The 27,675-nt window shown below is 45.7% G+C and overlaps 1 protein-coding gene across 1 annotated transcript in view; it reads left to right on the plus strand.

Annotated features, from left to right (window-relative positions):
- The window catches only part of fgfr3 (fibroblast growth factor receptor 3), a 238,107-nt gene that overhangs the window by 180,851 nt on the left and 29,581 nt on the right, over positions 1 to 27,675 (plus strand). The window contains 3 exon segments of the mRNA XM_090221491.1: positions 15,339 to 15,487; positions 21,581 to 21,702; positions 24,878 to 24,988. Coding sequence (XP_090077617.1) covers positions 15,339 to 15,487; positions 21,581 to 21,702; positions 24,878 to 24,988 — 382 coding nt within the window.

A 27,675-nucleotide genomic window follows, 5' to 3' on the forward strand; every position in this document is an offset into this window, starting at 1 on the left:
GATTTCCAACAAACCTATAAACTGGCCTTTTATAAATTACATTTGCTCACCGCCTGGGTCCTCTCTCCTCCGTCCTCGCTCTCCTCCTTTTGAAAAAGGTCAAAGTTCATCCAGGAGAGCCGGTGAACAGATTGAACGTGGACGGAAATGCTCTTACTTGAAATGAGACGGTCCTTCTCCACTCATGAAATGAGACGGTCCTTCTCCACTCTTGAAATGAGACGGTCCTTCTCCACTCATGAAATGAGACGATCCTTCTCCACTCATGAAATGAGATGGTCCTTCTCCACTCATGAAATGAGACGGTCCTTCTCCACTCATGAAATGAGACGGTCCTTCTCCACTCATGAAATGAGATGGTCCTTCTCCACTCATGAAATGAGACGGTCCTTCTCCACTCATGAAATGAGACGGTCCTTCTCCACTCATGAAATGAGACGATCCTTCTCCACTCATGAAATGAGACGGTCCTTCTCCACTCATGAAATGAGACGATCCTTCTCCACTCATGAAATGAGATGGTCCTTCTCCACTCATGAAATGAGACGGTCCTTCTCCACTCATGAAATGAGACGGTCCTTCTCCACTCATGAAATGAGACGATCCTTCTCCACTCATGAAATGAGACGGTCCTTCTCCACTCATGAAATGAGACGGTCCTTCTCCACTCTTGAAATGAGACGGTCCTTCTCCACTCATGAAATGAGACGGTCCTTTTCCACTCTTGAAATGAGATGGTCCTTCTCCACTCATGAAATGAGACGGTCCTTCTCCACTCATGAAATGAGACGGTCCTTCTCCACTCTTGAAATGAGACGGTCCTTCTCCACTCATGAAATGAGACGGTCCTTCTCCACTCATGAAATGAGACGGTCCTTCTCCACTCTTGAAATGAGACGGTCCTTCTCCACTCATGAAATGAGACGGTCCTTCTCCACTCTTGAAATGAGATGGTCCTTCTCCACTCATGAAATGAGATGGTCCTTCTCCACTCATGAAATGAGACGGTCCTTCTCCACTCATGAAATGAGACAGTCCTTCTCCACTCATGAAATGAGACGGTCCTTCTCTGCTCACTACCAGACCACTACTGTCTCTATACCACTTCCACTACCAGACCACTACTGTCTCTATACCACTACCACTACCAGACCACTACTGTCTCTATACCACTACCAGACCACTACTGTCTCTATACCACTACCAGACCACTACTGTCTCTATATCACTACCAGATCACTACTGTCTCTATACCACTACCACTACCAGACCACTACTGTCTCTATACCACTACCACTACCAGATCACTACTGTCTCTATACCACTACCACTACCAGACCACTACTGTCTCTATATCACTACCACTACCAGACCACTACTGTCTCTATACCACTACCACTACCAGACCACTACTGTCTCTATACCACTACCACTACCAGATCACTACTGTCTCTATACCACTACCACTACCAGACCACTACTGTCTCTATACCACTACCACTACCAGCCCCTACTGTCTCTATACCACTACCACTACCAGACCACTACTGTCTCTATACCACTACCAGACCACTACTGTCTCTATATCACTACCAGACCACTACTGTCTCTATACCACTACCAGACCACTACTGTCTCTATACCACTACCAGATCACTACTGTCTCTATACCACTACCAGATCACTACTGTCTCTATACCACTAACACTACCAGACCACTACTGTCTCTATACCACTACCAGACCACTACTGTCTCTATACCACTACCAGACCACTACTGTCTCTATACCACTACCACTACCAGACCACTACTGTCTCTATACCACTACCACTACCAGACCACTACTGTCTCTATACCACTACCAGACCACTACTGTCTCTATACCACTACCAGACCACTACTGTCTCTATACCACTACCAGACCACTACTGTCTCTATACCACTACCAGACCACTACTGTCTCTATACCACTACCAGACCACTACTGTCTCTATACCACTACCACTACCAGACCACTACTGTCTCTATACCACTACCACTACCAGACCACTACTGTCTCTATACCACTACCACTACTAGACCACTACTGTCTCTATACCACTACCACTACCAGACCACTACTGTCTCTATACCACTACCACTACCAGACCACTACTGTCTCTATATCACTACCAGACCATTACTGTCTCTATACCACTACAAGACCACTACTGTCTCTATAACACTTCCACTACCAGACCACTACTGTCTCTATACCACTACCAGACCACTACTGTCTCTATACCACTACCACTACCAGACCACTACTGTCTCTATACCACTACCAGACCACTACTGTCTCTATATCACTACCAGACCACTACTGTCTCTATACCACTACCAGACCACTACTGTCTCTATATCACTACCAGACCACTACTGTCTCTATACCACTACCAGACCACTACTGTCTCTATATCACTACCAGACCACTACTGTCTCTATACCACTACCACTACCAGACCACTACTGTCTCTATACCACTACCACTACCAGACCACTACTGTCTCTATACCACTACCAGACCACTACTGTCTCTATACCACTACTAGACCACTACTGTCTCTATACCACTACCACTACCAGACCACTACTGTCTCTATACCACTACCACTACCAGACCACTACTGTCTCTATACCACTACCACTACCAGACCACTACTGTCTCTATACCACTACCACTACCAGACCACTACTGTCTCTATACCACTACCAGACCACTACTGTCTCTATATCACTACCAGACCACTACTGTCTCTATACCACTACCAGACCACTACTGTCTCTATACCACTACCACTACCAGACCACTACTGTCTCTATATCACTACCAGACCACTACTGTCTCTATACCACTACCACTACCAGACCACTACTGTCTCTATACCACTACCACTACCAGACCACTACTGTCTCTATACCACTACCAGACCACTACTGTCTCTATACCACTACTAGACCACTACTGTCTCTATACCACTACCACTACCAGACCACTACTGTCTCTATACCACTACCACTACCAGACCACTACTGTCTCTATACCACTACCAGACCACTACTGTCTCTATACCACTACCACTACCAGACCACTATTGTCTCTATACCACTACCAGACCACTAGTGTCTCTATATCACTACCAGACCACTACTATCTCTATACCACTACCATACCACTACTGTCTCTATATCACTACCAGACCACTACTGTCTCTAACCCACTACCAGACCACTACTGTCTCTATATCACTACCAGACCACTACTGTCTCTATACCACTACCAGACCACTACTCTCTCTATATCACTACCAGACCACTATTGTCTCTATATCACTACCAGACCACTACTGTCTCTATACCACTACCAGACCACTACTGTCTCTATACCACTACCAGACCACTACAGTCTCTATACCACTACCAGACCACTACTGTCTCTATACCACTACCACTACCAGACCACTACTGTCTCTATACCACTACCACTACCAGACCACTACTGTCTCTATACCACTACCAGACCACTACTGTCTCTATACCACTACCAGACCACTACTGTCTCTATACCACTACCAGACCACTACTGTCTCTATACCACTACCAGACCACTACTGTCTCTATACCACTACCAGACCACTACTGTCTCTATACCACTACCACTACCAGACCACTACTGTCTCTATACCACTACCACTACCAGACCACTACTGTCTCTATACCACTACCAGACCACTACTGTCTCTATACCACTACCAGACCACTACTGTCTCTATACCACTACCACTACCAGACCACTACTGTCACTATACCACTACCAGACCACTACTGTCTCTATACCACTACCACTACCAGACCACTACTGTCTCTATACCACTACCAGACCACTACTGTCTCTATACCACTACCAGACCACTACTGTCTCTATACCACTACCAGACCACTACTGTCTCTATACCACTACCACTACCAGACCACTACTGTCTCTATACCACTACCACTACCAGACCAATACTGTCTCTATACCACTACCAGACCACTACTGTCTCTATACCACTACCAGACCACTACTGTCTCTATACCACTACCACTACCAGACCACTACTTCTCTATACCACTACCACTACCAGACCACTACTGTCTTTATACCACTACCAGACCACTACTGTCTCTATACCACTACCAGACCACTACTGTCTTTATACCACTACCAGACCACTACTGTCTCTATACCACTACCAGACCACTACTGTCTCTATACCACTACCAGACCACTACTGTCTCTATATCACTACCAGACCACTACTGTCTCTATACCACTACCACTACCAGACCACTACTGTCTCTATACCACTACCACTACCAGACCACTACTGTCTCTATACCACTACCAGACCACTACTGTCTCTATACCACTACCACTACCAGACCACTACTGTCTCTATACCACTACCACTACCAGACCACTACTGTCTCTATACCACTACCACTACCAGACCACTACTGTCTCTATACCACTACCAGACCACTACTGTCTCTATACCACTACCACTACCAGACCACTACTGTCTCTATACCACTACCAGACCCCTACTGTCTCTATACCACTACCACTACCAGACCACTACTGTCTCTATACCACTACCACTACCAGACCACTACTGTCTCTATACCACTACCACTACCAGACCACTACTGTCTCTATACCACTACCAGACCACTACTGTCTCTATACCACTACCACTACCAGACCACTACTGTCTCAATACCACTACCACTACCAGACCACTACTGTCTCTATACCACTACCAGACCACTACTGTCTCTATACCACTACCAGACCACTACTGTCTCTATACCACTACCAGACCACTACTGTCTCTATACCACTACCACTACCAGACCACTACTGTCTCTATATCACTACCACTACCAGACCACTACTGTCTCTATACCACTACCAGACCACTACTGTCTCTATACCACTACCAGACCACTACTGTCTCTATACCACTACCAGACCACTACTGTCTCTATACCACTACCACTACCAGACCACTACTGTCTCTATACCACTACCAGACCACTACTGTCTCTATACCACTACCACTACCAGACCACTACTGTCTCTATACCACTACCAGACCACTACTGTCTCTATACCACTACCACTACCAGACCACTACTGTCTCTATACCACTACCACTACCAGACCACTACTGTCTCTATACCACTACCACTACCAGACCACTACTGTCTCTATACCACTACCAGACCACTACTGTCTCTATACCACTACCAGACCACTACTGTCTCTATATCACTACCACTACCAGACCACTACTGTCTCTATACCACTACCAGACCACTACTGTCTCTATACCACTACCAGACCACTACTGTCTCTATACCACTACCAGACCACTACTGTCTCTATACCACTACCACTACCAGACCACTACTGTCTCTATACCACTACCACTACCAGACCACTACTGTCTCTATACCACTACCACTACCAGCCCCTACTGTCTCTATACCACTACCACTACCAGACCACTACTGTCTCTATACCACTACCAGACCACTACTGTCTCTATACCACTACCACTACCAGAACACTACTGTCTCTATAACACTACCAGACCACTAGTGTCTCTATACCACTACCAGACCACTACTGTCTCTATACCACTACCAGACCACTACTGTCTCTATACCACTACCACTACCAGCCCCTACTGTCTCTATACCACTACCACTACCAGACCACTACTGTCTCTATACCACTACCAGACCACTACTGTCTCTATACCACTACCAGACCACTACTGTCTCTATACCACTACCACTACCAGACCACTACTGTCTCTATACCACTACCACTACCAGACCACTACTGTCTCTATACCACTACCAGACCACTACTGTCTCTATATCACTACCAGACCACTACTGTCTCTATACCACTACCACTACTAGACCACTACTGTCTCTATACCACTACCACTACTAGACCACTACTGTCTCTATACCACTACCAGACCACTACTGTCTCTATATCACTACCACTACCAGACCACTACTGTCTCTATACCACTACCAGACCACTATTGTCTCCACTACACTACCACTACCAGACCACTACTATCTCTATATCACAACCAGACCACTACTGTCTCTATACCACTACCACTACCAGACCACTACTATCTCTATATCACTACCACTACCAGACCACTATTGTCTCCACTACACTACCACTACCAGACCACTACTATCTCTATATCACAACCAGACCACTACTGTCTCTATACCACTACCACTACCAGACCACTACTGTCTCTATACCACTACCAGACCACTACTGTCTCTATATCACTACCAGACCACTACTGTCTCTATACCACTACCACTACCAGCCCCTACTGTCTCTATACCACTACCACTACCAGACCACTACAGTCTCTATACCACTACTACACCACTACTGTCTCTATACCACTACCAGACCACTACTGTCTCTATACCACTACCACTACCAGAACACTACTGTCTCTATAACACTACCAGACCACTACTGTCTCTATACCACTAACACTACCAGACCACTACAGTCTCTATACCACTACCAGACCACTAGTGTCTCTCTACCACTACCAGACCACTACTGTCTCTATATCACTACCAGACCACTACTGTCTCTATACCACTAACACTACCAGACCACTTCTGTCTCTATACCAGTACCAGACCACTACTGTCTCTATACCACTAACACTACCAGACCACTACTGTCTCTATACCACTACCAGACCACTACTGTCTCTATATCACTACCACTAGCAGACCACTACTGTCTCTATACCACTACCACTACCAGACCACTACTGTCTCTATACCACTACCACTACCAGACCACTATTGTCTCCACTACACTACCACTACCAGACCACTACTATCTCTATATCACAACCAGACCACTACTGTCTCTATACCACTACCACTACCAGACCACTACTGTCTCTATACCACTACCACTACCAGACCACTACTGTCTCTATACCACTACCACTACCAGCCCCTACTGTCTCTATACCACTACCACTACCAGCCCCTACTGTCTCTATATCACTACCAGACCAATACTGTCTCTATACCACTACCAGACCACTACTGTCTCTATACCACTACCACTACCAGACCACTACTGTCTCTATACCACTACCAGACCACTACTGTCTCTATACCACTACCAGACCACTACTGTCTCTATATCACTACCAGACCACTACTGTCTCTATACCACTACCAGACCACTACTGTCTCTATATCACTACCACTAGCAGACCACTACTGTCTCTATACCACTACCACTACCAGACCACTACTGTCTCTATACCACTACCAGACCACTACTGTCTCTATACCACTACCAGACCACTACTGTCTCTATACCACTACCACTACCAGACCACTACTGTCTCTATACCACTACCACTACCAGACCACTACTGTCTCTATACCACTACCACTACCAGACCACTATTGTCTCCACTACACTACCACTACCAGACCACTACTATCTCTATATCACAACCAGACCACTACTGTCTCTATACCACTACCACTACCAGACCACTACTGTCTCTATACCACTACCAGACCACTACTGTCTCTATATCACTACCACTACCAGACCACTATTGTCTCCACTACACTACCACTACCAGACCACTACTATCTCTATATCACAACCAGACCACTACTGTCTCTATACCACTACCACTACCAGACCACTACTGTCTCTATACCACTACCAGACCACTACTGTCTCTATATCACTACCACTACCAGACCACTACTGTCTCTATACCACTACCACTACCAGACCACTACTGTCTCTATACCACTACCAGACCACTACTGTCTCTATACCACTACCAGACCACTACTGTCTCTATATCACTACCAGACCACTACTGTCTCTATACCACTACCACTACCAGCCCCTACTGTCTCTATACCACTACCACTACCAGACCACTACAGTCTCTATACCACTACTACACCACTACTGTCTCTATACCACTACCAGACCACTACTGTCTCTATACCACTACCACTACCAGACCACTACTGTCTCTATACCACTACCACTACCAGACCACTACTGTCTCTATACCACTACCACTACCAGACCACTACTGTCTCTATACCACTACCAGACCACTACTGTCTCTATACCACTACCACTACCAGACCACTACTGTCTCTATACCACTACCAGACCCCTACTGTCTCTATACCACTACCACTACCAGACCACTACTGTCTCTATACCACTACCACTACCAGACCACTACTGTCTCTATACCACTACCACTACCAGACCACTACTGTCTCTATACCACTACCAGACCACTACTGTCTCTATACCACTACCACTACCAGACCACTACTGTCTCAATACCACTACCACTACCAGACCACTACTGTCTCTATACCACTACCAGACCACTACTGTCTCTATACCACTACCAGACCACTACTGTCTCTATACCACTACCAGACCACTACTGTCTCTATACCACTACCACTACCAGACCACTACTGTCTCTATATCACTACCACTACCAGACCACTACTGTCTCTATACCACTACCAGACCACTACTGTCTCTATACCACTACCAGACCACTACTGTCTCTATACCACTACCAGACCACTACTGTCTCTATACCACTACCACTACCAGACCACTACTGTCTCTATACCACTACCAGACCACTACTGTCTCTATACCACTACCACTACCAGACCACTACTGTCTCTATACCACTACCAGACCACTACTGTCTCTATACCACTACCACTACCAGACCACTACTGTCTCTATACCACTACCACTACCAGACCACTACTGTCTCTATACCACTACCACTACCAGACCACTACTGTCTCTATACCACTACCAGACCACTACTGTCTCTATACCACTACCAGACCACTACTGTCTCTATATCACTACCACTACCAGACCACTACTGTCTCTATACCACTACCAGACCACTACTGTCTCTATACCACTACCAGACCACTACTGTCTCTATACCACTACCAGACCACTACTGTCTCTATACCACTACCACTACCAGACCACTACTGTCTCTATACCACTACCACTACCAGACCACTACTGTCTCTATACCACTACCACTACCAGCCCCTACTGTCTCTATACCACTACCACTACCAGACCACTACTGTCTCTATACCACTACCAGACCACTACTGTCTCTATACCACTACCACTACCAGAACACTACTGTCTCTATAACACTACCAGACCACTAGTGTCTCTATACCACTACCAGACCACTACTGTCTCTATACCACTACCAGACCACTACTGTCTCTATACCACTACCACTACCAGCCCCTACTGTCTCTATACCACTACCACTACCAGACCACTACTGTCTCTATACCACTACCAGACCACTACTGTCTCTATACCACTACCAGACCACTACTGTCTCTATACCACTACCACTACCAGACCACTACTGTCTCTATACCACTACCACTACCAGACCACTACTGTCTCTATACCACTACCAGACCACTACTGTCTCTATATCACTACCAGACCACTACTGTCTCTATACCACTACCACTACTAGACCACTACTGTCTCTATACCACTACCACTACTAGACCACTACTGTCTCTATACCACTACCAGACCACTACTGTCTCTATATCACTACCACTACCAGACCACTACTGTCTCTATACCACTACCAGACCACTATTGTCTCCACTACACTACCACTACCAGACCACTACTATCTCTATATCACAACCAGACCACTACTGTCTCTATACCACTACCACTACCAGACCACTACTATCTCTATATCACTACCACTACCAGACCACTATTGTCTCCACTACACTACCACTACCAGACCACTACTATCTCTATATCACAACCAGACCACTACTGTCTCTATACCACTACCACTACCAGACCACTACTGTCTCTATACCACTACCAGACCACTACTGTCTCTATATCACTACCAGACCACTACTGTCTCTATACCACTACCACTACCAGCCCCTACTGTCTCTATACCACTACCACTACCAGACCACTACAGTCTCTATACCACTACTACACCACTACTGTCTCTATACCACTACCAGACCACTACTGTCTCTATACCACTACCACTACCAGAACACTACTGTCTCTATAACACTACCAGACCACTACTGTCTCTATACCACTAACACTACCAGACCACTACAGTCTCTATACCACTACCAGACCACTAGTGTCTCTCTACCACTACCAGACCACTACTGTCTCTATATCACTACCAGACCACTACTGTCTCTATACCACTAACACTACCAGACCACTTCTGTCTCTATACCAGTACCAGACCACTACTGTCTCTATACCACTAACACTACCAGACCACTACTGTCTCTATACCACTACCAGACCACTACTGTCTCTATATCACTACCACTAGCAGACCACTACTGTCTCTATACCACTACCACTACCAGACCACTACTGTCTCTATACCACTACCACTACCAGACCACTACTGTCTCTATACCACTACCACTACCAGACCACTATTGTCTCCACTACACTACCACTACCAGACCACTACTGTCTCTATACCACTACCACTACCAGACCACTACTGTCTCTATACCACTACCAGACCACTACTGTCTCCACTACACTACCACTACCAGACCACTATTGTCTCCACTACACTACCACTACCAGACCACTACTATCTCTATATCACAACCAGACCACTACTGTCTCTATACCACTACCACTACCAGCCCCTACTGTCTCTATACCACTACCACTACCAGACCACTACTGTCTCTATACCACTACCAGACCACTACTGTCTCTATACCACTACCAGACCACTACTGTCTCTATATCACTACCAGACCACTACTGTCTCTATACCACTACCAGACCACTACTGTCTCTATATCACTACCACTAGCAGACCACTACTGTCTCTATACCACTACCACTACCAGACCACTACTGTCTCTATACCACTACCACTACCAGACCACTATTGTCTCCACTACACTACCACTACCAGACCACTACTATCTCTATATCACAACCAGACCACTACTGTCTCTATACCACTACCACTACCAGACCACTACTGTCTCTATACCACTACCAGACCACTACTGTCTCTATACCACTACCAGACCACTACTGTCTCTATACCACTACCACTACCAGACCACTACTGTCTCTATACCACTACCAGACCACTACTGTCTCTATACCACTACCACTACCAGACCACTACTGTCTCTATATCACTACCAGACCACTACTGTCTCTATACCACTACCACTACCAGACCACTACTGTCTCTATACCACTACCACTACCAGACCACTACTATCTCTATATCACAACCAGACCACTACTGTCTCTATACCACTACCACTACCAGACCACTACTGTCTCTATACCACTACCAGACCACTACTGTCTCTATATCACTACCAGACCACTACTGTCTCTATATCACTACCACTACCAGACCACTACTGTCTCTATACCACTACCAGACCACTACTGTCTCTATACCACTACCAGACCACTACTGTCTCTATACCACTACCAGACCACTACTGTCTCTATACCACTACCAGACCACTACTGTCTCTATACCACTACCAGACCACTACTGTCTCTATACCACTACCAGACCACTACTGTCTCTATACCACTACCACTACCAGACCACTACTGTCTTTATACCACTACCAGACCACTACTGTCTCTATACCACTACCAGACCACTACTGTCTCTATACCACTACCACTACCAGACCACTACTGTCTCTATACCACTACCACTACCAGACCACTACTGTCTCTATACCACTACCAGACCACTACTGTCTCTATACCACTACCAGACCACTACTGTCTCTATACCACTACCAGACCACTACTGTCTCTATACCACTACCACTACCAGACCACTACTGTCTCTATATCACTTCCAGACCACTACTGTCTCTATACCACTACCAGACCACTACTGTCTCTATACCACTACCAGACCACTACTTTCTCTATACCACTACCACTACCAGACCACTACTGTCTCTATACCACTACCACTACCAGACCACTACTGTCTCTATACCACTACCAGACCACTACTGTCTCTATACCACTACCAGACCACTACTGTCTCTATATCACTACCAGACCACTACTGTCTCTATACCACTACCACTACCAGACCACTACTGTCTCTATACCACTACCACTACCAGACCACTACTGTCTCTATACCACTACCACTACCAGACCAATACTGTCTCTATACCACTACCAGACCACTACTGTCTCTATATCACTACCAGACCACTACTGTCTCTATACCACTACCACTACCAGACCACTACTGTCTCTATACCACTACCACTACCAGACCACTACTGTCTCTATACCACTACCACTACCAGACCACTACTGTCTCTATACCACTACCAGACCACTACTGTCTCTATACCACTACCACTACCAGACCACTACTGTCTCTATACCACTACCACTACCAGACCACTACTGTCACTATACCACTACCAGACCACTACTGTCTCTACCACTACCAGACCACTACTGTCTCTATACCACTACCGCTACCAGACCACTACTGTCTCTATACCACTACCACTACCAGACCACTACTGTCTCTATACCACTACCACTACCAGACCACTACTGTCTCTATACCACTACTACACCACTACTGTCTCTATACCACTACCAGACCACTACTGTCTCTATATCACTACCAGACCACTACTGTCTCTATATCACTACCAGACCACTACTGTCTCTATACCACTACCACTACCAGACCACTACTGTCACTATACCACTACCAGACCACTACTGTCTCTATACCACTACCACTACCAGACCACTACTGTCTTTATACCACTACCAGACCACTACTGTCTCTATACCACTACCAGACCACTACTGTCTCTATACCACTACCACTACCAGACCACTACTGTCTCTATACCACTACCACTACCAGACCACTACTGTCTCTATATCACTACCAGACCACTACTGTCTCTATACCACTACCACTACCAGACCACTACTGTCTCAATACCACTACCAGACCACTACTGTCTCTATACCACTACCACTACCAGACCACTACTGTCTCTATACCACTACCAGACCACTACTGTCTCTATACCACTACCAGACCACTACTGTCTCTATACCACTACCACTACCAGACCACTACTGTCTTTATACCACTACCAGACCACTACTGTCTCTATACCACTACCACTACCAGACCACTACTGTCTCTATACCACTACCAGACCACTACTGTCTCTATACCACTACCAGACCACTACTGTCTCTATACCACTACCACTACCAGACCACTACTGTCTTTATACCACTACCAGACCACTACTGTCTCTATACCACTACCAGACCACTACTGTCTCTATACCACTACCACTACCAGACCACTACTGTCTCTATACCACTACCACTACCAGACCACTACTGTCTCTATACCACTACCAGACCACTACTGTCTCTATACCACTACCAGACCACTACTGTCTCTATATCACTACCAGACCACTACTGTCTCTATATCACTACCACTACCAGACCACTACTGTCTCAATACCACTCCCACTACCAGACCACTACTGTCTCTATACCACTACCACTACCAGACCACTATTGTCTCCACATCACTACCAGACTGTCTGTCTTTTTCACCCAGAGGAGTGAACCTTCCAGTTTCACCCTGCCTATTGTAATATCTCATATCCAGACCTCTCCTTCTCCTCTCTCTCTCATCCCTCTCTCCTCTTCAGAGACTGTGCCTCACTCCTCTTCAGAGACTGTAACCTCACTCCTCTTCAGAGACTATAACCTCTCTCCTCTTCAGAGACTGTAACCTCTCTCCTCTTCAGAGACTGTAACCTCACTCCTCTTCAGAGACTGTAACCTCTCCTCTTCAGAGACTATAACCTCTCTCCTCTTCAGAGACTGTAACCTCACTCCTCTTCAGAGACTATAACCTCTCTCCTCTTCAGAGACTGTAACCTCTCTCCTCTTCAGAGACTGTAACCTCACTCCTCTTCAGAGACTGTAACCTCACTCCTCTTCAGAGACTATAACCTCTCTCCTCTTCAGAGACTGTAACCTCTCTCCTCTTCAGAGACTGTAACCTCTCTCCTCTTCAGAGACTGTAACCTCACTCCTCTTCAGAGACTGTAACCTCTCCTCTTCAGAGACTATAACCTCTCTCCTCTTCAGAAACTGTAACCTCACTCCTCTTCAGAGACTATAACCTCTCTCCTCTTCAGAGACTGTAACCTCTCTCCTCTTCAGAGACTGTAACCTCTCTCCTCTTCAGAGACTGTAACCTCACTCCTCTTCAGAGACTGTAATCTCTCCTCTTCAGAGACTATAACCTCTCTCCTCTTCAGAAACTGTAATCTCACTCCTCTTCAGAGACTATAACCTCTCTCCTCTTCAGAGACTGTAACCTCACTCTTCAGAGACTATAACCTCTCTCCTCTTCAGAGACTGTAACCTCTCTCCTCTTCAGAGACTGTAACCTCACTCCTCTTCAGAGACTGTAACCTCACTCCTCTTCAGAGACTATAACCTCTCTCCTCTTCAGAGACTGTAACCTCTCTCCTCTTCAGAGACTGTAACCTCTCTCCTCTTCAGAGACTGTAACCTCACTCCTCTTCAGAGACTGTAACCTCTCCTCTTCAGAGACTATAACCTCTCTCCTCTTCAGAAACTGTAACCTCACTCCTCTTCAGAGACTATAACCTCTCTCCTCTTCAGAGACTGTAACCTCTCTCCTCTTCAGAGACTGTAACCTCTCTCCTCTTCAGAGACTGTAACCTCACTCCTCTTCAGAGACTGTAATCTCTCCTCTTCAGAGACTATAACCTCTCTCCTCTTCAGAAACTGTAATCTCACTCCTCTTCAGAGACTATAACCTCTCTCCTCTTCAGAGACTGTAACCTCACTCTTCAGAGACTATAACAGTCTGTCTTTTTCACCCAGAGGAGTGAACCATCCAGTTTCACCCTCCCTATTGTAATAGCTCATATCTAGTCCACTCCCTCTCCTCTCCCATCCCTCTCTCCTCTTCAGAGACTATAACAGTCTGTCTTTATCACCCAGCAGGTTTCCTTGGAGTCTAACTCCTCCATGAACTCCAACACACCATTGGTCAGGATTGCACGTCTGTCATCCAGCGATGGACCAATGCTGTCCAACGTCTTGGAGCTGGAGCTTCCGTCAGACCCCAAATGGGAGTTCTCTAGGACCAGGTGAGACAAAGGGGCGATATCTAGGAGAAACACCTTAACTTAGAGATACCCTTTACCTTAGGCCAGGTGAGACAGAGAGATACCCTTTACCTTAGTCCAGGTGAGACACAGAGATACCCTTTACCTTAGGCCAGGTGAGACAGAGAGATACCCTTTACCTTAGTCCAGGTGAGACACAGAGATACCCTTTACCTTAGGCCAGGTGAGACAGAGAGATACCCTTTACCTTAGGCCAGGTGGGACAGAGAGATACCCTTTACCTTAGGCCAGGTGAGACAGAGAGATACCCTTTACCTTAGGCCATGTGAGACAGAGAGATACCCTTTACCTTAGGCCAGGTGAGACATAGAGATACCCTTTACCTTAGGCCATGTGAGACAGAGAGATACCCTTTACCTTAGGCCAGGTGAGACAGAGAGATACCCTTTACCTTAGGCCAGGTGAGACAGAGAGATACCCTTTACCTTAGGCCATGTGAGACAGAGAGATACCCTTTACCTTAGGCCAGGTGAGACAGAGAGATACCCTTTACCTTAGGCCAGGTGAGACAGAGAGATACCCTTTACCTTAGGCCATGTGAGACAGAGAGATACCCTTTACCTTAGGCCAGGTGAGACAGAGAGATACCCTTTACCTTAGGCCATGTGAGACAGAGAGATACCCTTTACCTTAGGCCAGGTGAGACAGAGAGATACCCTTTACCTTAGGCCATGTGAGACAGAGAGATACCCTTTACCTTATGCCAGGTGAGACAGAGAGATACCCTTTACCTTAGGCCATGTGAGACAGAGAGATACCCTTTACCTTAGGCCAGGTGAGACAGAGAGATACCCTTTACCTTAGGCCAGGTGAGACAGAGAGATACCCTTTACCTTAGGCCAGGTGAGACAGAGAGATACCCTTTACCTTAGGCCAGGTGAGACAGAGAGATACCCTTTACCTTAGCTATGGTATTTTTCCAAGCCTTGCTGACGGTGTAGTACTCAGTATAGCAGTTGTGTCTGTTAGGAATGAACAGAGCTGGGTCATTTAAGACATGCTGTTTAGATGCTACAGGAGGTTTGGTGATCATTCCTTTGAGGATTGAAACATTCAGATAATATTTTGGACATCATTAGATCACTTTCTTGGATCTCCCAGAAAATAAAAAATGTGACCTTTGGATCAGATTGTCCCAGTTCAGATTAAAACATTCATCTGGTAGTTGTTTATCCTTTAATCTCAGTGATCGGCAACAGATTGTACAATCATTTTTTACGAAAATCTTTTGGGGGCCCAAAACAATCACCAGGAATTTAGCAAAAAATAAATACATTTAGGAAAAATGTTCTCAAGTATTCCCACAAAAAAAGGTGATTGTCTCTCAATGTAATCAAGGTGTAAAATGATCATGTTGTTTTCAAATACAATCTATTTTCGAGCTTACTTGTGGCCATTTTGCAGTGTACAAATTTTTACAATTATGTTCTGGCCCCCTGACCATCCATTCGGACAAAAATCTTCCCGCAGAGAAATCTAGTTGCCTACCCCTGAGTTAAGTTGTTTGTCATTGTCATTGTTTCCTTCTATCTGGTTGTGGTTGTGTTGCAGACTAACTAGTTGTGGTTGTGTTGTGGTTGTGTTTCAGGCTAACTAGTTGTGATTGTGTTTCAGACTAACTAGTTGTGGTTGTGTTTCAGACTAACTAGTTGTGGTTGTGTTTCAGGCCAACTTGTTGTGGTTGTGTTTCAGATTAACTAGTTGTGGTTGTGTTGCGGTTGTGTTTCAGACTAACTAGTTGTGGTTGTGTTTCAGGCTAACTAGTTGTGGTTGTGTTTCAGGCTAATTAGTTGTGGTTGTGTTTCAGGCTAACTAGTTGTGGTTGTGTTTCAGACTAACTAGTTGTGGTTGTGTTTCAGACTAACTAGTTGTGGTTGTGTTTCAGGCCAACTTGTTGTGATTGTGTTTCAGACTAACTAGTTGTGGTTGTGTTTCAGACTAACTAGTTGTGGTTGTGTTTCAGGCTAACTAGTTGTGATTGTGTTTCAGACTAACTAGTTGTGGTTGTGTTTCAGACTAACTAGTTGTGGTTGTGTTTCAGACTAACTAGTTGCGGTTGTGTTTCTGGCTAACGTTGTGGTTGTGTTTCAGGCTAACTAGTTGTGATTGTGTTTCAGGCTAACTAGTTGTGGTTGTGTTTCAGGCTAACTAGTTGTGATTGTGTTTCAGACTAACTAGTTGTGGTTGTGTTTCAGACTAACTAGTTGTGGTTGTGTTTCAGGCCAACTTGTTGTGATTGTGTTTCAGACTAACTAGTTGTGGTTGTGTTTCAGACTAACTAGTTGTGGTTGTGTTTCAGGCTAACTAGTTGTGATTGTGTTTCAGACTAACTAGTTGTGGTTGTGTTTCAGACTAACTAGTTGTGGTTGTGTTTCAGGCCAACTTGTTGTGGTTGTGTTTCAGATGAACTAGTTGTGGTTGTGTTGCGGTTGTGTTTCAGACTAACTAGTTGTGGTTGTGTTTCAGACTAACTAGTTGTGGTTGTGTTGTGGTTGTGTTTCAGGCTAACTAGTTGTGGTTGTGTTTCAGGCTAATTAGTTGTGGTTGTGTTTCAGGCTAACTAGTTGTGGTTGTGTTTCAGACTAACTAGTTGTGGTTGTGTTTCAGACTAACTAGTTGTGGTTGTGTTTCAGGCTAACTAGTTGTGATTGTGTTTCAGGCTAACTAGTTGTGGTTGTGTTTCAGGCTAACTAGTTGTGATTGTGTTTCAGACTAACTAGTTGTGGTTGTGTTTCAGACTAACTAGTTGTGGTTGTGTTTCAGGCCAACTTGTTGTGGTTGTGTTTCAGATGAACTAGTTGTGGTTGTGTTGCGGTTGTGTTTCAGACTAACTAGTTGTGGTTGTGTTTCAGACTAACTAGTTGTGGTTGTGTTTCAGACTAACTAGTTGCGGTTGTGTTTCAGACTAACTAGTTGTGGTTGTGTTTCTGGCTAACGTTGTGGTTGTGTTTCAGACCAACTAGTTGTGGTTGTGTTTCAGACTAACTAGCTGCGGTTGTGTTTCAGACTAACTAGTTGTGGTTGTGTTTCAGGCTAACTAGTTGTGGTTGTGTTTCAGACTAACTAGTTGTGGTTGTGTTTCAGACTAACTAGTTGCGGTTGTGTTTCAGACTAACTAGTTGTGGTTGTGTTTCAGGAGAACTAGTTGTGTTTGTGTTTCAGGCTAACTAGTTGTGGTTGTGTTTCAGGCTAACTAGTTGTGGTTGTGTTTCAGGCTAACTAGTTGTGGTTGTGTTTCAGACTAACTAGTTGTGGTTGTGTTTCAGGCTAACGTTGTGGTTGTGTTTCAGGCCAACTAGTTGTGGTTGTGTTTCAGGCCAACTAGTTGTGGTTGTGTTTCAGGCTAACGTTGTGGTTGTGTTTCAGGCTAACGTTGTGGTTGTGTTTCAGGCCAACTAGTTGTGGTTGTGTTTCAGGCTAACATTGTGGTTGTGTTTCAGGCTAACGTTGTGGTTGTGTTTCAGACTAACTAGTCGCGGTTGTGTTTCAGACTAACTAGTTGTGGTTGTGTTTCAGGCTAACGTTGTGGTTGTGTTTCAGGAGAACTAGTTGTGTTTGTGTTTCAGGCTAACTAGTTGTGGTTGTGTTTCAGGCTAACTAGTTGTGGTTGTGTTTCAGGCTAACTAGTTGTGGTTGTGTTTCAGACTAACTAGTTGTGGTTGTGTTTCAGGCTAACGTTGTGGTTGTGTTTCAGGCCAACTAGTTGTGGTTGTGTTTCAGGCCAACTAGTTGTGGTTGTGTTTCAGGCTAACGTTGTGGTTGTGTTTCAGGCTAACGTTGTGGTTGTGTTTCAGGCCAACTAGTTGTGGTTGTGTTTCAGGCTAACATTGTGGTTGTGTTTCAGGCTAACGTTGTGGTTGTGTTTCAGGCCAACTAGTTGTGGTTGTGTTTCAGGCTAACGTTGTGGTTGTGTTTCAGGCTAACGTTGTGGTTGTGTTTCAGACTAACTAGTTGTGGTTGTGTTTCCGGCTAACGTTGTGGTTGTGTTTCAGGCTAACGTTGTGGTTGTGTTTCAGGCCAACTAGTTGTGGTTGTGTTTCAGGCTAACATTGTGGTTGTGTTTCAGGCTAACGTTGTGGTTGTGTTTCAGGCCAACTAGTTGTGGTTGTGTTTCAGGCTAACGTTGTGGTTGTGTTTCAGGCTAACGTTGTGGTTGTGTTTCAGGCTAACGTTGTGGTTGTGTTTCAGGCTAACGTTGTGGTTGTGTTTCAGACTAACTAGTCGCGGTCGTGTTTCAGACTAACTAGTTGTGGTTGTGTTTCAGGCTAACGTTGTGGTTGTGTTTCAGGCTAACGTTGTGGTTGTGTTTCAAGCCAACTAGTTGTGGTTGTGTTTCAGGCCAACTAGTTGTGGTTGTGTTTCAGGCTAACGTTGTGGTTGTGTTTCAGGCTAACTAGTTGTGGTTGTGTTTCAGGCTAACTAGTTGTGGTTGTGTTTCAGACTAACTAGTTGTGGTTGTGTTTCAGGCTAACGTTGTGGTTGTGTTTCAGGCCAACTAGTTGTGGTTGTGTTTCAGGCCAACTAGTTGTGGTTGTGTTTCAGGCCAACTAGTTGTGGTTGTGTTTCAGGCTAACGTTGTGGTTGTGTTTCAGGCTAACGTTGTGGTTGTGTTTCAGGCCAACTAGTTGTGGTTGTGTTTCAGGCTAACATTGTGGTTGTGTTTCAGGCTAACGTTGTGGTTGTGTTTCAGGCCAACTAGTTGTGGTTGTGTTTCAGGCTAACGTTGTGGTTGTGTTTCAGACTAACTAGTTGTGGTTGTGTTTCAGGCTAACGTTGTGGTTGTGTTTCAGACTAACTAGTCGCGGTTGTGTTTCAGACTAACTAGTTGTGGTTGTGTTTCAGGCTAACGTTGTGGTTGTGTTTCAGGCTAACGTTGTGGTTGTGTTTCAAGCCAACTAGTTGTGGTTGTGTTTCAGGCCAACTAGTTGTGGTTGTGTTTCAAGCTAACGTTGTGGTTGTGTTTCAGGCTAACTAGTTGTGGTTGTGTTTCAGGCTAACTAGTTGTGGTTGTGTTTCAGGCTAACTAGTTGTGGTTGTGTTTCAGGCTAACTAGTTGTGGTTGTGTTTCAGACTAACTAGTTGCGGTTGTGTTTCAGACTAACTAGTTGCGGTTGTGTTTCAGACTAACTAGTTGGGGTTGTGTTTCAGACTAACTAGTTGTGCTTGTGTTTCAGGCTAACGTTGTGGTTGTGTTTCAGGCCAACTAGTTGTGGTTGTGTTTCAGGCCAACTAGTTGTGGTTGTGTTTCAGGCCAACTAGTTGTGGTTGTGTTTCAGGCTAACGTTGTGGTTGTGTTTCAGGCTAACGTTGTGGTTGTGTTTCAGGCCAACTAGTTGTGGTTGTGTTTCAGGCTAACATTGTGGTTGTGTTTCAGGCTAACGTTGTGGTTGTGTTTCAGGCCAACTAGTTGTGGTTGTGTTTCAGGCTAACGTTGTGGTTGTGTTTCAGACTAACTAGTTGTGGTTGTGTTTCAGGCTAACGTTGTGGTTGTGTTTCAGACTAACTAGTCGCGGTTGTGTTTCAGACTAACTAGTTGTGGTTGTGTTTCAGGCTAACGTTGTGGTTGTGTTTCAGGCTAACGTTGTGGTTGTGTTTCAAGCCAACTAGTTGTGGTTGTGTTTCAGGCCAACTAGTTGTGGTTGTGTTTCAAGCTAACGTTGTGGTTGTGTTTCAGGCTAACTAGTTGTGGTTGTGTTTCAGGCTAACTAGTTGTGGTTGTGTTTCAGGCTAACTAGTTGTGGTTGTGTTTCAGGCTAACTAGTTGTGGTTGTGTTTCAGACTAACTAGTTGCGGTTGTGTTTCAGACTAACTAGTTGCGGTTGTGTTTCAGACTAACTAGTTGGGGTTGTGTTTCAGACTAACTAGTTGTGCTTGTGTTTCAGGCTAACGTTGTGGTTGTGTTTCAGGCTAACGTTGTGGTTGTGTTTCAGGCCAACTAGTTGTGCTTGTGTTTCAGGCCAACTAGTTGTGGTTGTGTTTCAGGCTAACGTTGTGGTTGTGTTTCAGGCTAACGTTGTGATTGTGTTTCAGGCTAACGTTGTGGTTGTGTTTCAGGCTAACATTGGGTAAACCTCTGGGAGAAGGCTGCTTCGGTCAGGTGGTAATGGCGGAGGCCATCGGGATCGACAAGGAGAAACCCAACAAGCCCCTCGACGTCGCTGTGAAGATGCTCAAAGGTTGTTGTTTCAGTTTCAAGTTTTAATGTCATGTGAACAAGTACAGTGAAATGTCTTACCAGCTCTAACCCCAACAAGGCAGTCATCAATCTCAATTACCAGCTCTAACCCCAACAAGGCAGTCATCAATCTCAATTACCACCTCTAACCCCAACAAGGCAGTCATCAATATCAATTACCAGCTCTAACCCCAACAAGGCAGTCATCAATCTCAATTACCACCTCTAACCCCAACAAGGCAGTCATCAATATCAATTACCAGCTCTAACCCCAACAAGGCAGTCATCAATATCAATTACCAGCTCTAACCCCAACAAGGCAGTCATCAATATCAATTACCAGCTCTAACCCCAACAAGGCAGTCATCAATATCAATTACCAGCTCTAACCCCAACAAGGCAGTCATCAACATCAATTACCAGGTCTAACCCCAACAAGGCAGTCATCACTATCAATTACCAGGTCTAACCCCAACAAGGCAGTCATCACTATCAATTACCAACTCTAACCCCTACAAGGAAGTCATCAATATCAATTACCAGCTCTAACCCCAAGAAGGCAGTCATCGATATCAATGGATTACTAAAAATAACACTGTTAAACAGAAACACACAAGAAATAAAAATCAGAACACGATCAGACTATATACCATATTAACATGTACAGGGATACTGGAGTGATGGAGGTAGATATGTATAGGGGAAGGAGACAGGGATACTGGAGTGATGGAGGTAGATATGTATAGGGGGAAGGAGACAGGGATACTGGAGTGATGGAGGTAGATATGTATAGGGGGAAGGAGACAGGGATACTGGAGTGATGGAGGTAGATATGTATAGGGGGAAGGAGACAGGGATACTGGAGTGATGGAGGTAGACATGTATAGGGGGAAGGAGACAGGGATACTGGAGTGATGGAGGTAGATATGTATAGGGGAAGGAGACAGGGATACTGGAGTGATGGAGGTAGATATGTATAGGGGGAAGGAGACAGGGATACTGGAGTGATGGAGGTAGATATGTATAGGGGGAAGGAGACAGGGATACTGGAGGGATGGAGGTAGATATGACAAATAAGTCTGGCTGCACAACTGAATGGCAAAGTATTATAAATTGAGAAGTCAGACGATATTGCCATTCCTATTTGGCATATCTTCATTTTAAGCCTACTAGAAAGTGTGTGCCCTCAGTTCTGGAGGGAAGCAAAAGTTCTTCCCCTGCCCAAGAATAGTAAAGCCCCCTTTACTGGCTCAAATAGCTGACCAATCAGCCCGTAACCAACCCTTAGTAAACTTCTGGAAAGAAATTGTGTTTGAGTAAAGCCAGTGTGTTTATGTATGCGGATGACTCAACGCTATACACGTCAGCTACTACAGCAACTGAAATGACTGCAACACTCAACAAAGAGTTGCAGTTAGTTTCAGAATGGTTGGCAAGGAATCAGTTAGTCCTAAATATTTCTACAACAAATCATTCACTGAACCCTAAACCTAAACTAAGTCTTGTAATAAATCATGTGGAAATTGAGCAAGTTGAGGTGCTTGGAGTTACCCTGGATTGTAAACTGTCATGGTCAAAACATATTGATACAACACTACATGAGATGGGGAGAAGTCTGTCCATAATAAAGTGCTGCTCTGCCTTCTTAACAACACTATCAACAAGGCAGGTCTTACAGGCCCTAGTTTTGTCACACCTGCACAACTGTTCAGTCGTGTGGTCAGGTGCCACAAAAAGGTGCCAATGATTGCCTCTGACTGTCTGTCTCCTCATAAAGAGGCTAATTATCTCTGACTGTCTCTTCATAGAGAGGCTTAATATCTCTGACTGTCTGTCTCCTCATAGAGAGGCTTATTATCTCTGACTGTCTGTCTCCTCATAGAGAGGTTTATTATCTCTGACTGTCTCCTCATAGAGAGGCTTATTATATCTGTCTGTCTCCTCAAAGAGAGGCTTATTATCTCTGTCTATCTCCTCATAGAGATGCTTATTATCTCTGTCTGTCTCCTCATAGAGAGGCTTATTATCTCTGACTGTCTGTCTCCTCATAGAGAGGTGTATTATCTCTGACTGTCTCCTCATAGAGAGGCTTATTATATCTGTCTGTCTCCTCAAAGAGAGGCTTATTATCTCTGTCTATCTCCTCATAGAGATGCTTATTATCTCTGTCTGTCTCCTCAAAGAGAGGCTTATTATCTCTGTCTGTCTCCTCATAGAGAGGCTTATTATCTCTGACTGTCTGTCTCCTCATAGACAGGCTTATTATCTGTCTGTCTCCTCAAAGAGAGGCTTATTATCTCTGACTGTCTCCTCATAGAGAGGCTTATTATTTCTGACTGTCTCCTCATAGAGAGGCTCATTGTCTCTGTCTGTCTCCTCATAGAGATGCTTATTATCTCTGTCTGTCTCCTCAAAGAGAGGCTTATTATCTCTGACTGTCTCCTCATAGAGAGGCTTATTATCTCTGACTGTCTCCTCAGAGAGAGGCTAATTGTTTCTGTCTGTCTCCTCATAGAGATGCTCATTATCTCTGTATGTCTCCTCAAAGAGAGGCTTATTATCTCTGACTGTCTCCTCATAGAGAGGCTTATTATCTCTGACTGTCTCCTCATAGAGATGCTTATTATCTCTGACTGTCTCCTCATAGAGAGGCTTATTATCTCTGACTGTCTCCTCATAGAGAGGCTAATTGTCTCTGACTGGCTCCTCATAGAGAGGCGAATTGTCTCTGATTGTCTCCTCATAGAGAGGCTTATTATCTCTGTCTGGCTCCTCATAGAGATGCTTATTATCTCTGTCTGCCTCCTCATAGAGAGGCGTATTATCTCTGACTGTCTCAGTCTATCTACTCTTCAGGGAATTATAATGTGATCTGGAATTTAAATGTCTTCTTCTGTCTCCCGCTATCTGTCCGTCCCCTCTCTCTCCCGCTGTCTGTCTGTCCCCTCTCTCTCCCGCTGTCTGTCTGTCCCCCTCTCTCTCCCGCTGTCTGTCTGTCCCCTCTCTCTCCCGCTGTTTGTCTGTCCCCCTCTCTCTCCTGCTGTCTGTCTGTCCCCTCTCTCTCCCGCTGTCTGTCTGTCCGCTCTCTCTCCCGCTGTCTGTCTGTCCCCTCTCTCTCCCGCTGTCTGTCCCCGCTCTCTCCCACCATCTGTCTGTCCCCTCTCTTTTTCCATCAGACGACGCCACAGATAAGGACCTGTCAGACCTGGTCTCAGAGATGGAGATGATGAAGATGATTGGAAAACACAAAAACATCCTCAACCTGCTGGGAGCATGTACACAGGATGGTAAATTACAGATCGTACGACCCTGACATACTGTAACAGCTCTTTAACAAAGAGTGAGTCCACCAGATCAGAGGCAGTAGGGATGACCAGGGATGTTCTCTGTTTAGTGAGTCCTCCAGATCAGAGGCAGTAGGGATGACCAGGGATGTTCTCTGTTTAGTGAGTCCTCCAGATCAGAGGCAGTAGGGAGGACCAGGGATGTTCTCTGTTTAGTGAGTCCTCCAGATCAGAGGCAGTAGGGAGGACCAGGGATGTTCTCTGTTTAGTGAGTCCTCCAGATCAGAGGCAGTAGGGAGGACCAGGGATGTTCTCTGTTTAGTGAGTCCACCAGATCAGAGGCAGTAGGGATGACCAGGGATGTTCTCTGTTTAGTGAGTCCTCCAGATCAGAGGCAGTAGGGATGACCAGGGATGTTCTCTGTTTAGTGAGTCCACCAGATCAGAGGCAGTAGGGATGACCAGGGATGTTCTCTGTTTAGTGAGTCCTCCAGATCAGAGGCAGTAGGGAGGACCAGGGATGTTCTCTGTTTAGTGAGTCCTCCAGATCAGAGGCAGTAGGGAGGACCAGGGATGTTCTCTGTTTAGTGAGTCCTCCAGATCAGAGGCAGTAGGGAGGACCAGGGATGTTCTCTGTTTAGTGAGTCCTCCAGATCAGAGGCAGTAGGGAGGACCAGGGATGTTCTCTGTTTAGTGAGTCCTCCAGATCAGAGGCAGTAGGGATGACCAGAGATGTTATCTGTTTAGTGAGTCCTCCAGATCAGAGGCAGTAGGGATGACCAGGGATGTTCTCTGTTTAGTGAGTCCTCCAGATCAGAGGCAGTAGGGATGACCTGGGATGTTCTCTGTTTAGTGAGTCCTCCAGATCAGAGGCAGTAGGGATGACCTGGGATGTTATCTGTTTAGTGAGTCCTCCAGATCAGAGGCAGTAGGGATGACCTGGGATGTTCTCTGTTTAGTGAGTCCTCCAGATCAGAGGCAGTAGGGAGGACCAGGGATGTTCTCTGTTTAGTGAGTCTGCCAGATCAGAGGCAGTAGGGAGGACCAGGGATGTTCTCTGTTTAGTGAGTCCTCCAGATCAGAGGCAGTAGGGATGACCAGGGATGTTCTCTGTTTAGTGAGTCCTCCAGATCAGAGGCAGTAGGGATGACCAGGGATGTTCTCTGTTTAGTGAGTCCTCCAGATCAGAGGCAGTAGGAATGACCAGGGATGTTCTCTGTTTAGTGAGTCCTCCAGATCAGAGGCAGTAGGAATGACCAGGGATGTTCTCTGTTTAGTGAGTCCTCCAGATCAGAGGCAGTAGGGATGACCAGGGATGTTCTCTGTTTAGTGAGTCCTCCAGATCAGAGGCAGTAGGAATGACCAGGGATGTTCTCTGTTTAGTGAGTCCTCCAGATCAGAGGCAGTAGGAATGACCAGGGATGTTCTCTGTTTAGTGAGTCCTCCAGATCAGAGGCAGTAGGAATGACCAGGGATGTTCTCTGTTTAGTGAGTCCTCCAGATCAGAGGCAGTAGGGATGACCAGGGATGTTCTCTGTTTAGTGAGTCCTCCAGATCAGAGGCAGTAGGGATGACCAGGGATGTTCTCTGTTTAGTGAGTCCCCCAGATCAGAGGCAGTAGGGATGATCAGGGATGTTCTCTGTTTAGTGAGTCCTCCAGATCAGAGGCAGTAGGGATGACCTGGGATGTTCTCTGTTTAGTGAGTCCTCCAGATCAGAGGCAGTAGGGATGACCTGGGATGTTCTCTGTTTAGTGAGTCCTCCAGATCAGAGGCAGTAGGGATGACCAGGGATGTTCTCTGTTTAGTGAGTCCTCCAGATCAGAGGCAGTAGGGATGACCAGGGATGTCCTCTGTTTAGTGAGTCCTCCAGATCAGAGGCAGTAGGGATGACCAGGGATGTTCTCTGTTTAGTGAGTCCTCCAGATCAGAGGCAGTAGGGATGACCAGGGATGTTCTCTGTTTAGTGAGTCCTCCAGATCAGAGGCAGTAGGGATGACCAGGGATGTTCTCTGTTTAGTGAGTCCTCCAGATCAGAGGCAGTAGGGATGACCAGGGATGTTCTCTGTTTAGTGAGTCCTCCAGATCAGAGGCAGTAGGGATGACCAGGGATGTTATCTGTTTAGTGAGTCCTCCAGATCAGAGGCAGTAGGGATGACCAGGGATGTTCTCTGTTTAGTGAGTCCTCCAGATCAGAGGCAGTAGGGATGACCAGGGATGTTCTCTGTTTAGTGAGTCCACCAGATCAGAGGCAGTAGGGATGACCAGGGATGTTCTCTGTTTAGTGAGTCCTCCAGATCAGAGGCAGTAGGGATGACCAGGGATGTTCTCTGTTTAGTAAGTCCTCCAGATTAGAGGCAGGAGGGAGGACCAGGGATGTTCTCTGTTTAGTGAGTCCTCCAGATCAGAGGCAGTAGGGATGATCAGGGATGTTCTCTGTTTAGTGAGTCCTCCAGATTAGAGGCAGTAGGGAGGACCAGGGATGTTCAAATCAAATCAATATATAGTCCTTCTTACATCAGCTGATATCTCAAAGTGCTGTACAGAAACCCAGCCTAAAAACTCCCTAGAAAGGCCAAAACCTAGAGAGAAACCAGGCTATGAGGGGTGGCCAGTCCTCTTCTGGCTGTGCCGGGTGGAGATTATAACAGAACATGGCCAAGATGTTCAAATGTTCATAAATGACCAGCAT

Source organism: Oncorhynchus mykiss, chromosome 25 (genome assembly GCF_057628025.1).
Source record: "Oncorhynchus mykiss isolate SJ-2025 chromosome 25, ASM5762802v1, whole genome shotgun sequence".
NCBI classification, from domain to species: domain Eukaryota; kingdom Metazoa; phylum Chordata; class Actinopteri; order Salmoniformes; family Salmonidae; genus Oncorhynchus; species Oncorhynchus mykiss.